This window comes from Rhipicephalus microplus, chromosome X, assembly GCF_043290135.1.
Source record: "Rhipicephalus microplus isolate Deutch F79 chromosome X, USDA_Rmic, whole genome shotgun sequence".
Classification (NCBI taxonomy): domain Eukaryota; kingdom Metazoa; phylum Arthropoda; class Arachnida; order Ixodida; family Ixodidae; genus Rhipicephalus; species Rhipicephalus microplus.
The window spans coordinates 168183599-168199424 of NC_134710.1; the positions used below are offsets into that span (position 1 = coordinate 168183599).

At 42.4% G+C, this 15826-nt stretch overlaps 1 protein-coding gene across 3 annotated transcripts in view; it reads right to left on the bottom strand.

The window, feature by feature from the left end:
* Positions 1-15826, bottom strand: part of Cdc2rk (cyclin-dependent kinase 10) — a 61018-nt gene that overhangs the window by 18521 nt on the left and 26671 nt on the right. For 2 of the 3 annotated variants that reach the window (XM_075878167.1, XM_075878168.1), the window contains exons 12-14: positions 12706-12795; positions 5768-5820; positions 5239-5341 (exon numbers count right to left, since the gene is read on the bottom strand). In XM_075878167.1, coding sequence (XP_075734282.1) covers positions 5239-5341; positions 5768-5820; positions 12706-12795 — 246 coding nt within the window. Of the gene's footprint in view, positions 1-5238; positions 5342-5767; positions 5823-12705; positions 12796-15826 lie in introns of all 3 variants that reach the window. The other variant, XR_012887088.1, reaches the window with a different exon arrangement.

Below are 15826 nucleotides of genomic sequence, written 5' to 3' on the forward strand. Positions count from 1 at the left end.
CAACTCGCCACATTTATTCGTCGACGCCACCTGCCCACCCGTTGACTGTCCCGTCTCCGGCTGTATACGAAACAACTCGGAACGTTTATATGAAGCCGCCACCTGCACGACCGTTTCCGGTACCTTATTCGGCGACAAGTGCCCCTACCGTCAGCCAATGGCGCACTCCGGATAATCGGCCAATATGTTTTTCATGTGGCATCCCAGGCCACATAGCTCGTCACTGCCGCCGTCGCAGCTTCCCTTCTCATGACATTGCAGGGGCCTCACACTACATGCCCATTCAGCCGCGATATCCCGTTCCTGCCGATCCACCTCTAGACGTACGTACCGGTCGCCGCCCATCCGGCTCAAGCCGTTCGCCTTCTCCTCGTCGCAGATCCATTTCTCCAATGTTACGTCGCAACAGCCCACCGCGAGGGGAAAACTGACGGGCGCAGTTCCGGAGGCAAGAACTGCGTTGGCAGCGAAACTTTCAAGGCCTAACTGCTGTCCCCTGAACGAAATCGAACTCTATATTGATGGCATAAAGGTGCACGGACTTGTTGACACTGGAGCTGCCGTATCTGTAATTAGCGAGAAACTGTGCCGAAACTTGAAGAAAGTGACCACGCAACTTACCGACCTATCTTTGCAGACAGCTACGTCCCATCATATTCAGCCTTCAGCTGTGCGCACTGCACGAGTCGTCATTCAAGGTGCGATGTACGTCGTCTCATTTGTAGTTTTATTCCGTTCTTTGCATGACGTTATCCTTGGATAGGACTTTCTTTCGTCAAATTCTGCTTTGGTCGACTGTGCTCGTTCCGAACTCGCATTATCTGTGCCGTGCTATGACCCCGACGATGGCGCTTCGTGTAGAGTGTTTGCTGCTTCTGACGTTGACATTGCGCCTTTCTCAGCTGTTGTTGTCTCGGTGTCGTGTGCCTCCCCCCCGAAATCGCCTGTGTTGTTTATGCCATCGGTCCCATCTGCGTGCCGTCGAAATATCATGCTTCCGTTTGCCGTCGTCATTTTTCGCAATGGTCACGCTGCCATTTATGTGTGCAATCCCTCGGACAGCCCGTCATCCTTACTACGTGGAGAATGCCTGGGAAGCTACGAACCTTACGAGTGCATTTTTCCGGCTACTATACCCGATTCAACGGTTTCGCTCCCAATTTGTGCTGTCACTCCTACCAACGCGCCTAATGATGCTCTGGACGTATTCTCGGATGCCATCGACTCTGAGCTCGCACCAACTCAGCGCGAAGAGATTATAAATCTTCTTCTCCGCTTTCGTTCTTCATTCGATCGTGACCAGTCAGGCTTAAGCCGAACCTCTGCGGTCGTTCACCGTATTGACACCGGTCAACAAGCCCCACTAAGGCAGCGTCCGTACCGTGTGTCATCTGCTGAACGCCGTGTCATCGATGAACAAGTGGACGACATGTTGAAACGTGGCATCATCGAGCCCTCCAACAGTCCCTGGGCTTCACCGGTTGTTCTCGTCAAGAAAAAAGACGGATCCATCCGGTTCTGCGTTGACTACCGCCGACTCAACAAGATAACGCGCAAAGACGTATACCCTCTGCCGTGCATCGATGATGCTTTGGACTGCCTACAAGGAGCAGAGTTCTTTTCTTCGTTAGATTTACGCTCCGGCTACTGGCAGGTGCCCATGGCAGAGGGTGACCGCCCGAAGACAGCCTTTGTAACACCGGATGGACTATATGAATTCACCGTTATGCCCTTTGGCCTCTGCAATGCGCCTGCCACTTTCGAAAGAATGATGGATACCGTCTTGCGAGGTATGAAATGGAAAACGTGCCTCTGTTATTTGGACGACATTGTGGTATTTTCAAGCGACTTTGCGACCCACCTCAGCCGCCTCGAGCAAGTTCTTACGTGCCTTTCAACGGCGAGACTTCAACTTAACTTGAAGAAATGCCACTTCGGCGCTCGCAAGCTTGTAATTCTCGGCCATGTGGTTTCTAAGGACGGCATTCTCCCGGACCCTACGAAACTTAATGCAGTCGCGGCGTTCCCAAAGCCAACCACTGTCAAAGAGCTTCGAAGCTTCATCGGCCTATGTTCTTACTTCCGGCGCTACGTCCGCAATTTCGCCTCCATTATCGCCCCCTTGACCAATCTTCCTGCCGGAAGGTCTGATTTGTCAGCGTGGTCGCAGGCGTGTGATGATGCATTTCAGGAACTCCGACGGCTTCTCACCACGCCTCCCATACTCCGACATTTCGATCCATCTGCTCCAACGGAGCTTCATACAGACGCTAGTGGTGTCGGGCTAGGGGCCATACTGGCCCAACGCAAGGATGGCTTTGACGAGTTTGTCGTTGCCTATGCCAGCCGCACCCTCAGTAAAGCCGAGAAGAATTACAGTGTAACTGAAAAGGAGTGCCTTGCCATTATTTGGGCAATTGGAAAATTTCGGCCTTATTTATATGGACGTCAGTTTGATATTGTAACAGACCACCATGCGCTTTGCTGGTTATCTTCACTAAAAGATCCTAATGGTCGGCTCGCTCGTTGGGCATTGCGGTTACAGGAGTTCGATATCCGTGTTGTCTACCGTTCTGGCCGTAAGCATTCCGACGCCGATGCCCTGTCACGTTCGCCATTGGCTTCAGAACCTGTCGGCTCGCCTATCTCCACCAGTGCTGCCTTGGCCATCAGCATTTCGGACATGCCTTCCGAGCAACGCAAAGATGCTTGGATTTCTTCTCTTTTGGACTTGCTCTCAAACCGGACGCCCGCTCCAGTTTCCAGGACGCTTCGCCGTCAAGCAGGACACTTCGCTATTCGGGATAACCTGCTTTACCGCCGAAACTACAGTTCGATGGGTCGTAAGTGGTTGCTCGTCATTCCCCGACATCTGCGCTCTGACATCTGTGCCACATTCCACGATGATCCGCAATGTGGCCACGCTGGTGTGTTAAAAACATACACTCACTTGCAGCTGCGGTACTACTGGCGCGGTATGTACCGTTTCGTTCGCCGTTACGTAAGGTCTTGCCTTACGTGCCAGCAACGCAAAATGCCCACTCAGCATGCCACAGGTCCCTTGCAACCGTTGCCATGTCCAGCACGAGCTTTCGATCGTGTCGGAATCGACCTTTACGGTCCGCTTCCCTATACTTCGAGTAGCAACCGCTGGGTCATTGTCGCTATCGACCACCTAACGCGGTATGCTGAAACAGCTGCGTTACCTTCTGCTACCGCAAAAGACCTTGCGTGTTTTATACTGCAAAACGTGGTTTTAAGGCATGGAGCACCTCGAGAGTTACTAAGCGACCGCGGCCGCGTTTTTCTCTCCGATGCTATCAAAGCGTTGTTGAGCGAGTGTCGCATCATACACCGCACTACCACAGCCTATCATCCGCAAACTAATGGGATGACAGAGCGTTTTAATCGTACACTTGGGGATATGCTGGCCAAGTACGCTTCATCCAACCAGTCAAATTGGGATAGCATACTGCCTTTTGTGACATATGCTTACAACACTGCAACGCAAAGCACCACTGGATTTTCGCCTTTCTTTCTTCTTTATGGACGTGAGCCATCATCAACAATGGATACTATTCTTCCTTATCGACCGGACCCTTCAGAGATGACTACCGTTTCTCGAGCAGCAGCACACGCTGAAGAATGTCGGAAGCTTGCTCGTGCGTTCACGTCACATGACCAGATGCACCAAAAACATCGCCACGACGCATCAGCCACGCCTATGAGCTTTGCACCGAACTCACTGGTGTGGTTATGGATTCCTTCTACTCCTCCAGGACTCTCCCACAAGCTTTCGTCCAGGTACCATGGCCCTTATCGAGTTATACGCCAAACATCCCCTGTCAACTACCTGGTCGAGCCGCTGGATGCATCTCCGGACAAGCGCCGTCGGGGACAAGAAATTGTACACATTTCTCGGCTCAAGCCATACCATGACCCTTCTGTGTACACCTGTCCTTAGGTCGCCAGGATGGCTCCCTCATCGCCCGGGGGTGATTGTAACGAGGGCAGTGGGCATGGAGCTCGAATATAGAAAAGGAAGAAGACTTGCTGTGATCGCAGGCTTGCGTTCAGTTAGCCCTTGCGCTCAATAAAGCTTTCGTTCACCGAGTCAACTCCTGCTGGTTCAACACCCCATTTCACTGCGAATATACCCAAGCATGAGGTCGGCGTTATTTATGACGCCGACCGCATGCCGCATATTGTCATATAAAGTTTGGCTTGATTAGAATTTGATAGGCCCTAGCAGGCACTGCCCCTGATTACACCACCACCTACACACCACGTGCACACACATACACACACACACACACGTACACCATCTTGGTGGTTCGGTGTGGGAATTTTGAAGTGGTGTCACCACCTATCTTTTCTGTCAATGGCTTTTGTGGTTTATGAGGCACCTTTTCGCAGCAAGAGGGGCTTCCTTAGTATGACGCCTTCAGCGGTGGTGACTACGTTTGTGTACGTAACTTGTTTATGCCAACTTGTGGCCAAAAGAGAGCAGGATACAGTGTTCATTAGATGAATTTAACCTTCTGCATAGTCAGTATGACTTGACTTTACTTCCATGTGCTACAAATGACTAGAGTCGATCACTTTTGCTATTTATTTTTTACATTTTAAGTAAACGCACGCATCGAGTTCATTAACTCCAAGAAACAGTCCTTTCACAACTCTATGTGCCTTTCAGCGTTCCCCATCTCCTCAACATTCGCCACAATGTCAACATTCAACTGATCGTCATCTTCCCGACCTGTTTGTTCGGTCGCAGGTATGTGTGCTTGCTGCTACTCCTCCTCGCACAGTGAGGAGGAACACTTGGCCAGGAGGAAGGACAAACAGACTGGAGCACAGCGTAGAAAGGAGCGAAACGAGCCAGTGTGTTTTTTGTATCATCAAACGCACATAACTATGCTATCACAGCACTGTTTTTAACAATTAACACAGCTACAGGTTCGCTGTACACTCATGCACAACTGGCACATCACAACTAAATTTTTAGGTCTGGGTCATTTAAGGGCTTAAGAATTTCTGCCACATGAGTATTCATTATTTAAATCACACTTTTCAAAAAATAAACCCGTTTAAAATGTCAATAGTTCGGGTATATAAGTGCAATGTTGGTAAAGGTATGAAATTGAATACCACAAAGAGAACTACAGTTCAACTCGCACATGGTTGAATGGGAGTTGTAACAGTTGACAAGCTCTATACAAAATTCAGTATGCTCACAGGTCTTGAGTAATGTGTCCCAGTCTGTCTGAAAAGCCTCCCATGAAAGACCGCTTCAAGTTTCGATGCTGCGGGAATGAAGGCATAAGTTCTGCTTCACAGGCTGGAAAGTAACAAGAGCAAGCATCTTAATATAACACACAAATTAAGCGAAGCTTTTCAATTAATAATTTGATATGTTATACATCTACTCTGCATTTTAGTGTTTGTCTTACTATCTCTTTATATGTATACTGCACTGCAGTGTACAACTCATAAATTAAAAAGTGAAAATTTAAGACTAAGTATTGCCCATACTATTGTTTCCGCTATCTTCAATTCCTGTCGTATTTGAGCAATTTCAACAAAAACACTCACATCATAGTCAGCATCACCTTTACCGGCCTGATTTGCAGCGACCTGATGCAGTTATCTCAGACAACAGCATGTACCAGTCATTATATTAAACACTTTGATGCCAAGTTTTAATCCGTGAGGACTGTACATAACTGTATAAGCCTTGTCAGAAGAATAGGCAAACCATGCTTACGCAAGGGAGGTTCAGAGAAATAGGAACTTTGGAGTGCCTCCTCGGCAGTGGCTCTGTCAATGAAATATATTAAAAAATTAATAAGGCACTACACACCCTCAAATAGATTTCAGCATTCCCTCCAAATACAGAACTGGAATGAACACTCCTGCTGTTACAAAAAAAGCAATTTTGCACACATTGAACAAGACTTCACATGATACAATGAGAGGTAATTTTATGCATACCTGCACAAATGCAGCAACAAGGATAAAATTATGACACAAGACTTTGTGCTAGCATCTTTAGCTCTTATACAAGGCTGATTTATTCAAGCAATTTACATAAATGTGTAATCAAACACACTCATAAATTCCAAACAATCTTGAATTTCCAAGATAACTAAGATAAAACAAAAATACAGGAAAGCCTGCCACATTAAAAAAAAGTGTTTTTTGATATTAACTTTTGGTATTCCTAGAATTAAGCAGCCAAACTATTAAAACTAGAAAAAGTCCCAAGAAACTTCTGTGAAAGAAGTAACATTTCCATATAAATTTTTTTTTAATCTGGAAAGTAAAAATTGTTGGAAGATTAGCTGCCAATTGTTTAAAAATTATTATAAAAACAATCAAGTACTCTTTCAACATAGAAAATTTACATAGATGTAATGGCCAAAGAACTCAAGGCACTAATCTTTCTAAAACAAGGTTTTATTACGCCATAAAAAGCACGGATCGCCACCGTCAGCTTCAGGCAATCTAAGGGGTCTATAATGCAGCGATAGATATGTACTCCCTGCCTGTTTTGACGTGGGAGCGGCCCGTGGGAGATTCGGGGCGAAACTCAACTCTCCTCCCGCTGTTCTCAATGAAGTAATTTATCTATCTACCTATGAAACGCAGTGAAATATTCCAATCTTTGCTTGGCCTTTTTTTTTTTTAGAAAAAAAATATATATTCAGAGCATAATGTTGTATATACCGAAATGTGAGGTTCTGATGGCCATTTTAAAGCGACATTTAGGAAAAGCAACAGTGATTACAGACTACATAGTAAAAATTAATAAAAGTAACAATAAAAATGAAAAGAACTTGATTTCCTCAACATAACTGAACTCTGAAGACGCCACATTGACATTGGAGTCATCAGTGCATGTAGGGACCGAGAGATTGCTAGTAAGCAGCATCAAAATGAAGCGAGAACTGCTCTTTATAGAGCATGCACGGTTTCATGTGTGAGGCCATTCAACAGCTCGTTGCTTCAGCCTTTCAATTCACACACTCCTTAAAAATTTCAACAATGACATAAAAATATCAACCGTGCAGATATGACGACTGTAGTCAGTATACTATTGCCAAGATGGTGCTACAAGCACAGATGCGCGGTATACTTAAAACAAGCCCACAAGAACATCATTCACTATTGATCAATGCCTAGTGCCGCAGTAAGGAAAATGTTAAGGTACTGATATAAACATGCCAACATTAACAGTATAACGGATTTTTTCTCCGGCCTTTGAACTTCACTAAAGCTTTTGAGCAGAGGCGAATTCCTTGGAAATATCGTCTTTTTAGAGTGTCCAAATTGTTAAGTGCTAAGCACATGCTTAAAATTAACCCTTTATATTCTAGCGTTCATATGTGGACAAAACATACCAGTGTAGAGTGATCGATGCATTGCCTTGAAAATAGCTTTGAAATGTTGGTATTGCTTCAAAATTTTCTAAAAAACATATATATCTGTTCCTGTCTGTGAACAAAAACAGTACGTGTGCACAGAAAAATTTGCATTCTTCACAAGCTACCAGTAGAATGTATCCCCACTTTTTTTCTTATATCATCATAATCATTCTCAGCCTGTGCTAGTCCACTGCAGGACAAATGCCTCTCCCAATGATCTCCAATTTACCCTATCCTGTAAAGCTGATTCCATTTGACCCCTGCAAACTTCTCAATTGCGTCGCTCCATTTAACTCTCTGTCTTCCCCTACTATGTTTTCCATCCCTTGGTAACAAATTTGTTGTTATTACTGTCCATCAGTTGTCTGTTCTAGGCATTATGTAACCAGTCAAGGTCCATTTTTTTCGCTTGATGTCAGCTAGGATATCTGCAACTCCCGTGTGTTCTCCTAACCATTCAGCCATCCTCCTATCTCTCAATGTTATTCCAATCATTCTGCGTTACATTGCAAGCTGCGTGGTCCTCAGCTTTCATTTTAGCTGTTTTTTCATTCCTCATGTTTCAGCCTCATACATCAGAATTGGCAGTATGCAGTCGTTGTATCCTATAATGATAGCAGAAGATTTCTTGACTTTATGTGAGAGTGCCTGCCAAATGCACTGAAATCCATTCTTATTAGATGCGAAGCAGCTCTTTGACTAGCCTGTGTAATGCTGTCCCACCTTCCGTAGCGCGCTCTCCTGGCCGCAGGTGTTGGGGCGGTGCCAAGTACCTAGGTCACGCCTTCCCTCGCAGTGCGCGCGCGTTGACGTCACTTTCTTCCTAGCCTGTGCACGTGCAGCCGCAGTGCCCTAGCCACAGTGCGTGCACGTTAACGTCACTTTTTCCCTAGTTTCGACACACACAAAACTATCCCCCCTCTCCCCCACTCGCCTCGCAAGGCCGTCTACTAGTAAAAAACCGACTGCTCGCTACGCACAGCCGTTCACTGGTCACCCCGTATATGTAGGCACTGGATCGCGCATTCGGAATTCCGTCAAGGGCATCTTAGCTTTCGCTTGATGAGCGCCAGAGTCACCGTCGCCGCCAGTGTAAGCATTAGCACCTACTACTTCGCATCTACACATGGTTCCTTTTAGCGGGAGATGGTCCAATTTTTCTTTGGTGAATGTCTCTTTTGTGATTAGGTTCTCTCGTGAGTAGTTGTCCTAGGTATACATATTCCTGAATACACTCCAATTTATGATTTGTGATTTTGAATTCTATTTCGCCAGGCCATTGAATATTATGTTTGTTTTTGCTATATTCATTTTGAGGCCTACCTTCATACCTTGTAAGTTTAATTACTCAACCATTTTTTGCTATTCGTTGCCATCGCTACTCAAGAGCACAATGTCATCTGCAAATCGTAGGTTGTGAAGCCATTCTCAACTTTGATAATCCTCGTTTCCTCCCATGCAGTCTAGCTCTAGCTGTTTAAGCACTTCCTCCTTGCATGCTGTGAACAACATTGAGGATATAGTATCTTCTTATTTTACTTATCTTACTCCTTTGTTGATCTCAATTTTATTGCTTTTCTTGTGAAAAATTAAGATAGCAGTGGAGTCTTTGTGGATGTCTGCTAAGGTATTGACATAATAATTAGGCACCCCATGTTAATTTAATGCTTTTAAAAGTGCAGATATCTCTACTTAGTTGTATGCCTTTTTGTAGCCTCTGAAGGCTAAGTAAAGGGCTTTGTTGTATACAGCAGTTTTCTCCATTACCTAATTTGACATTATTGTGATCTATTATATAGCCTTTCCTGAACGCAGCTGGTTCTTTAAGTTTGTTGAAGTCAACTGTTTCTCTCATCCTGTTTGAGATTACTAGTGTAAACATTTTGTATATTACAAAAATAGGTTGATGAGCCTGTGTAATTCTTTAGGTCTTTGATGTCTCCTTTCTTATGTATTGGTATAAAGTCGGCATTTTTCCAGCTCGCTGAAACAGTTGCCTTCAGTTCCTTTCAGTGAAGTTCTCCTGCGTCTTTAATAGATTGACTGTTTATTCCATGATCACCAGCTGCCTTCCCACGTGGCATATGTCCCATATAGCCTTTCTAATTTCGTCAGTAGTTATATATGGCACTTCTGTATCTTTCTCATTGCTACTTTCAGTCGAGGTAAGATGAATTATTTTCGTGTATATAGTTCAGCGTAAAACTCCTCTGCCACCCGAACTCTCATTGAAGTTGTTCATAATTTTTCCCTGCTTGTCCTTGAAAGCATGCAGTTTTAATACCGGTTCCCTTTTTTACTGCTGTTTCTAACGCATTTACGCCGCAGTTTCATATTTCATAGACTTCCTTCTTGTTGGTAAGCATTGTCAGCTTAACAAACTCTATTTCAGACATGAAGTTAGTCTCCCTCATGTGTTGCCCTTTCTTTACAAAGTTCTTAGTAGATTGGAAAAGCTTGCAAAGTTTTTGCATCGGCGCTTTACCTCCAACTTCGATAGCTGCTTCAGATATCAATATAGTTACCATTTCGTTCATCTCTTCGATCTCAGCATTATCCTCTTCTCTTAAAGCTGCGTATTTGTTTTTGATCTTAATCTGAAAATATTCCAATTTTACTTTAACTGCTTCTTGATTGGGTTGTCTTTTAGTAGCTAATCTTGCTCGAGATCTCAAATTAAGCATTATTTTCGCCCTTACTGACATATGGTCATTACCCTTCACCTGGTTTATGACATCAATGTTGTGTATTATGCATGGGATTTCTCATAGGATAAACCTATCTCGTTTTAGGGGCAAAGCTCCTAAAGCCGTGGGTCTGCCCTCCTAGCTCGTCATGGTTCGTGACCGCCTAGTTCGATGAATCACTCAGCAGGTGCGAACAGACAGATGGACGGACGGACGAATGCACGGCGGACAGACGGATACAGAGACAGACGAACAGAAGCACGGGCGCTTTGCCCCACTCATCATCATTCACTCCGTGGATATGCTGTGATTTTTTCGCTGTTTGTCCGCCAGGGCTTTTTCATGTTCACCTCTTATTGTTACGCTATTGGAGAATGGTGTTCATTATGCGAAGCTTATCCCACTCTGTGAATTCTACTAACACCTCTCCTCTACTATTCCCAGAGTCAATACCATAATTACCAACTGCCCCTTCCCCATTTTGTTCTGTTCCTACTTTTGTATCGAATGCATGAAAGCAACGAAGCAGGTATTCAATTATAAATATGCACAATTTCACTCTACACACTCTAGACAGTATGGTGTAAACGCTCTTGATAAAACTTCAGCAGCCAGTCCAAAGCCACACTACATCTGGCATACATTTTGAATTGGCAGCATTACAATATACTTAAATAATTTTGTTTTACATTCTGTATAAATTGACGTCTCTTAGCATGGTTCAACTGGTAACATAAAAAGATAAATTGAACACAGATAGATTCGACTACTGATTGGCACATAAACATTTACTGTACAAGCATCACAAAAAAAAAATTTAGGAATAAGTTTTCTAAAAAGATGCTATTGGCCAGCGAATCCCCCTCTGTATCTCATTCTTTCTTTAGTTTCAACCTAATATGCTTAACTTTGGCTAAACATTTTGAAAAGGCCCTCCAAGCACCTATTTTTTATTCTTGAGTTACATAGACTGATCGCTGGGGATAATTCAAGTTGAAGTCAAAGTACCAAAATCAACAGATTATTTTAATAACACAATGAAAACACTACATCATTGCCGACCACATCAATGCACAGTGGCACTCACTGTAGCTATTGCATACAGATATGACAGAGGAGAGCGGAGCCCTTTAATTGAACAAACGAAATGTTGAAAGTGATCAAGACAGTGCACAAAAAAAAAAAAGATTATTAATGTTTTTTTTTTGCATGCTTTTCCGTTGCACACCAAATAGACACTATTGTAAAAAAGACTGCTACAAAACACAATAGAGCAGCCGACTGCTATGCATTTAGACCTCTGACTTTCTGCTTGTGCAGGTGGGATGTCCATATTAGACATTTCTCACTTTCTTTTCTTGCTTGTGTGCATTCACGAGCTGCCTCGTTTTGAGCCCACTGTATCTCCCTTTAAGTATTCAAGTTCAAGAAATTTTTGTTAGCAGTATATTCTATACTAACTATAAATGGTGCCATTAAAAAATTAAAAATAATAAATGTTAACAACACAGTAAAGGTGCTGCATACTGTGTTTGCCTGCTAGCATAGAGAAATATTGCACACGAGGTTAACGCAGAAGATTTTTTTTTCCTCACTTGTGTGCTCTCTTCAGCAACTTCTAGTTGTGTACTTCTAAGTATTATGGCATTCAAAAAGTGAAAGTCTTTCACCCCGACGCTTTATTGGGACCTCACCCTTTTGAAGTGTGGGGTGGAACATTGTGGTAATAACATGATCACTTCGCTAGATGAAATAGGCAACAATAATGGCTGAGTTTTCCCTACGTAGGACCATTCTGCTCACACCATTGGTGGCGCCTTGCAACATCAGTGGTGAGTAGAAAGTGGCATGTGACTCCATGAAAATGAAGTTGTGGGTAGGCATTTTTTTTTTGTTGGTTTTAGATTTCCTAGGCTGAATAAATAGCTTCAGAGTGTGGGTCCCTATCGCTGTTGTTCTTGCTGCATCAATCGTTCCATCCTCGATTCTAAAGCACCCGCAAGTACAAAATGGGGATTGAATAGTGTTGCGGAGGGCTCTCTTGTAAATGATTTCCATTACCGTGTTTTCTTTTTGTTTTCTTTTTTTATGTAAACATAATACATCTGAGTGCTCTTTTATTTTAATTAATAGTATGAATTCCTGGTGTTTTACATCCCAAAACCACAATATGATCATGAAAGATGTCATAGTGGAGAGCTCTGAACCATCTGCGGTTCTTCAACATACAGCCAAATGTAAGAATACAGGCCTCTAGCATTTCACTTCCATCAAAATGAAGCTGCTGCAGCAGGGATTAAATTCCCCAAACTTCGTTTCACCAGTCAAGCACCCTAACCAGAAGACCAATGCAGCAAGTCACTCCTTGTTATTGTCCACCACTTCTAATATTCATAGTGCCAACTTCAATTACAGGGAACCGCTTACTCCTTGACCTTTGTAAACAGTAACAACAAATTCTAACATTCTTGGCCCAAAGTATTTATGACAGTGCGACCACATAACCACAAAGTGACCACTAAGTGGACATATCTAAGATTTTCATTTATTCATTTGTATTTTTCTTAATTCTGATCTCAGAGTACTCTCACCTTTTTTTTGGGTTATACATAAAGACGAAATTCAAAAGGCGAACGCCAGCTGGTGAGAGCCAGGGAAAGAAATGCTTCACGTTGTTGTACCTAAAAAAATTATGCAGTTCGGAATGACTTCAACAGTCTCAGGTACCTTTGATAACATAATTGAAACAAAATGCCATAATATAGCATTGAAATGATAAAACATTTAAGCAATACAATGTTCACAATGCCATAATAGTGATTCACAAATGCACAGCATTTCCAAATTTAATCAAAACAGAGAACTCGAACAATCTTAGAATGAAGACATAAAATTTTTCAAATCCGGAACAAGTGAATGAGTATGTTTACAAGAAATTTACAACAAATGCCTATGTAGCACTTGAGTCGTGCTATGTCAATAGCATATTTTTATACATTTTTACTAGCTTACTGTAATTTTTGATGGGGGTCATGCTCCATTATTTGCCTCCTTTTTTGTCATTAAAAGAAAACAAAAAAAAAAAACGTCGCGAAAAACAACATGAGCAGGGGAAGGGGAAGGTCTCAATTGCAAGCTCAAACATCAGTCTTATAACGGCTTGGAGAGGCCAAACCCACGAGGGTAGAGTTTCCCACTAAGGCAACAGTCCAACTCAAAGGGGGAGTGCAAGTACTCTCAAAATTTTGCGTCATCAAAACAACTAGAAAAATCCATTTCCGCCAAAACAACTCTTGTATTTCTTCCTCGGACACGTCAATGGACAAGACGGCACAGCTGGCTGCCGCTAAAGCAAGGGTCAAAGTTTTGCTCACGACTAGATTCTTTGGACAGGAACACCGAAGTGCTTCTAGCTTTTCTTTTTTTGCGTCTTTACTGCCTCTAATCTACCACTGTGTTAGCCGCGTGCCCTCGGAACTCGTAGATCGCTATCGCGTCGCCGCGACCGTGGTTTTGTGTACCGCGGTTGCGGCAAACAAGGTAGTTCCGCTTTCAATCCACATGCGCTAGCTGCACAGGTGCCTTCAAAACTACCTAAGTTGTTTAATGCTATCTATGATCACATCTGCCGCGGTTTAGTCTACAGAGTTTGCGGAAAGCAGCGCTGCTTTGACTGGTCAAGCGTTGGACGTGCGCATACTTTCAGGGTAGTCTCAGTTAAGTCGTCACCATACATGATCGTTTCAAGAACTACCGCTGTTTTGTCCACAGCGGTTGTGGCAATCACAACCACACGCACTGTAAAAAAGTGCGTGCGCTGGCTCTGCGCATACTTCCGAAACTTCAAGCACGCTGCTCTGGCTTTTGTTCGACGGTTTCGGTACTAAAGTTTATATCACCCACCGCGAGATTAGGAAAACTGTTCGGAACATTCAAATCTTGGCCCAATGAACACTGAATTTGGCTGGAGAATTTCAAAAACTCGTATCTGCTGCAGTTTCGCATCACTGAGATTCTACTGTACGTTTAGACGAACGCCTCCTAAATTCGTTTATAAAAAAAATATGGTGGTTTTGCAAAAAGACTGGAGTGGATTGACCTGCATTTTTGTCAATGCGGCCAGATCACGCACAGAAATTTCAATTTCCGAGAGGTTTCCATGACAACTGTACAAACGGAAGAAACAGTCAAAATCCAGGAATCTCTCGAACAATCCGGAAGACTTGGCAGGTATGTGTGTGTGAAAAAAAGAGATGACATAAAATGTTGATAATGAGGACTTTTGGTAGAATATACAGAGAAAAAAATTAGCACTTTCAATAAGTAAATTATTATAGACTTACATTAATTGTAATAAACCAAGGCAATGCACTTGAGCATCTAAGAGGGTCATACAGATAAATCGCGTTAAAATCACGTGATATGAGGCTTTAAGGGGGGACAAGGGTCATAAAATAACACAAAAATGTAAAAAAGGCTGACTTTCAAAAATTGAAATTTGAGGTATTTATAGACGAAAATGTGTTTTGGAAAAATATTATATTATGGCAAAATATCACTTTTTGTTAAAAGCTTAATATATGAAATTACAAATGTTTTTAAAACTAGAAACATAATTTTCTTGGCAGTGTTATTTTTGTGAACTAAACCTGCCTTACGGAAGTTTTGAGCAAGTTTCTGTGAAGATATCTAAACGAAATTGGTACCATTCTTTTCCGCAGCACTTGAACTACAGGCTAAAGCTTTTCTTTTCCTCTCAACTTTGATAGAATTGTAATTATATGATAAATACCAGCTAACTACTAGAAGCTCATTTTTACCTTCCAAGTTAAAGAACTATTTCTGATCCAAGAAATAGCAGTTCTGACATCTAGTTTGCTTTGGCGTGTGGTATGAACATTTTAGAAGAAACATGTAATTTGAAAACTAACTTTTTTTATAACAAGTTAAAATAACAACCTGTAAGAATTTACCTAATTATAATGTGGAACTTTGTCATTACTTTTTTTTCTAAATGAGATATATGAAATAGATTTGCAGATTTGAAATCTCCATTCAATGGTGTGCATGCATGGTAATTTTCATGACATTAGAAAAATGAATAAAAAAGTTTTTTTCTAAGACCCTCGTCCCCCCTTAACTAAAATTCCATTGCCTCAACCAGCAGGTCACGTAATCTTGCTTTGCCTAATGAAGAATTAGTGCGCATATTTCAAATCTGGCGGCATATTTACGTTGCCACATGATCTCACAAGCCAATCACACACACTCGCAAGCTTACAGCTTTGCCCTCCAACAGTTTTTAAGACGTGTAACTGCAACAATTTTTATTTTATGTTTTACTCACCTTTTCTAGTGTATTAGTGTACAAAAATGTATAAGTAAAAAAAAATAATATTATTTTAAACAGGAGTACACAAGGCCTAAAACCAGAACCAGTATCATTTTATACAAGTAATGAAGATTCAATATAAATGGCCTAGCCAGCCTTATTCTTCAAAAAATAATATTAATAAATAATAATACTATTATGTATTTGACTATGTCAATAGCATGCATGTTCGCACACACACACACACACACACACACACACACACACACACACAACACACACACACACAACACACACACACACACACAAAGTGGTCATTTGGTCATTTCAAGTTCCTGCATAGCATTCAAAGGGGTGCCAGATCCAATGATAATGTTTGC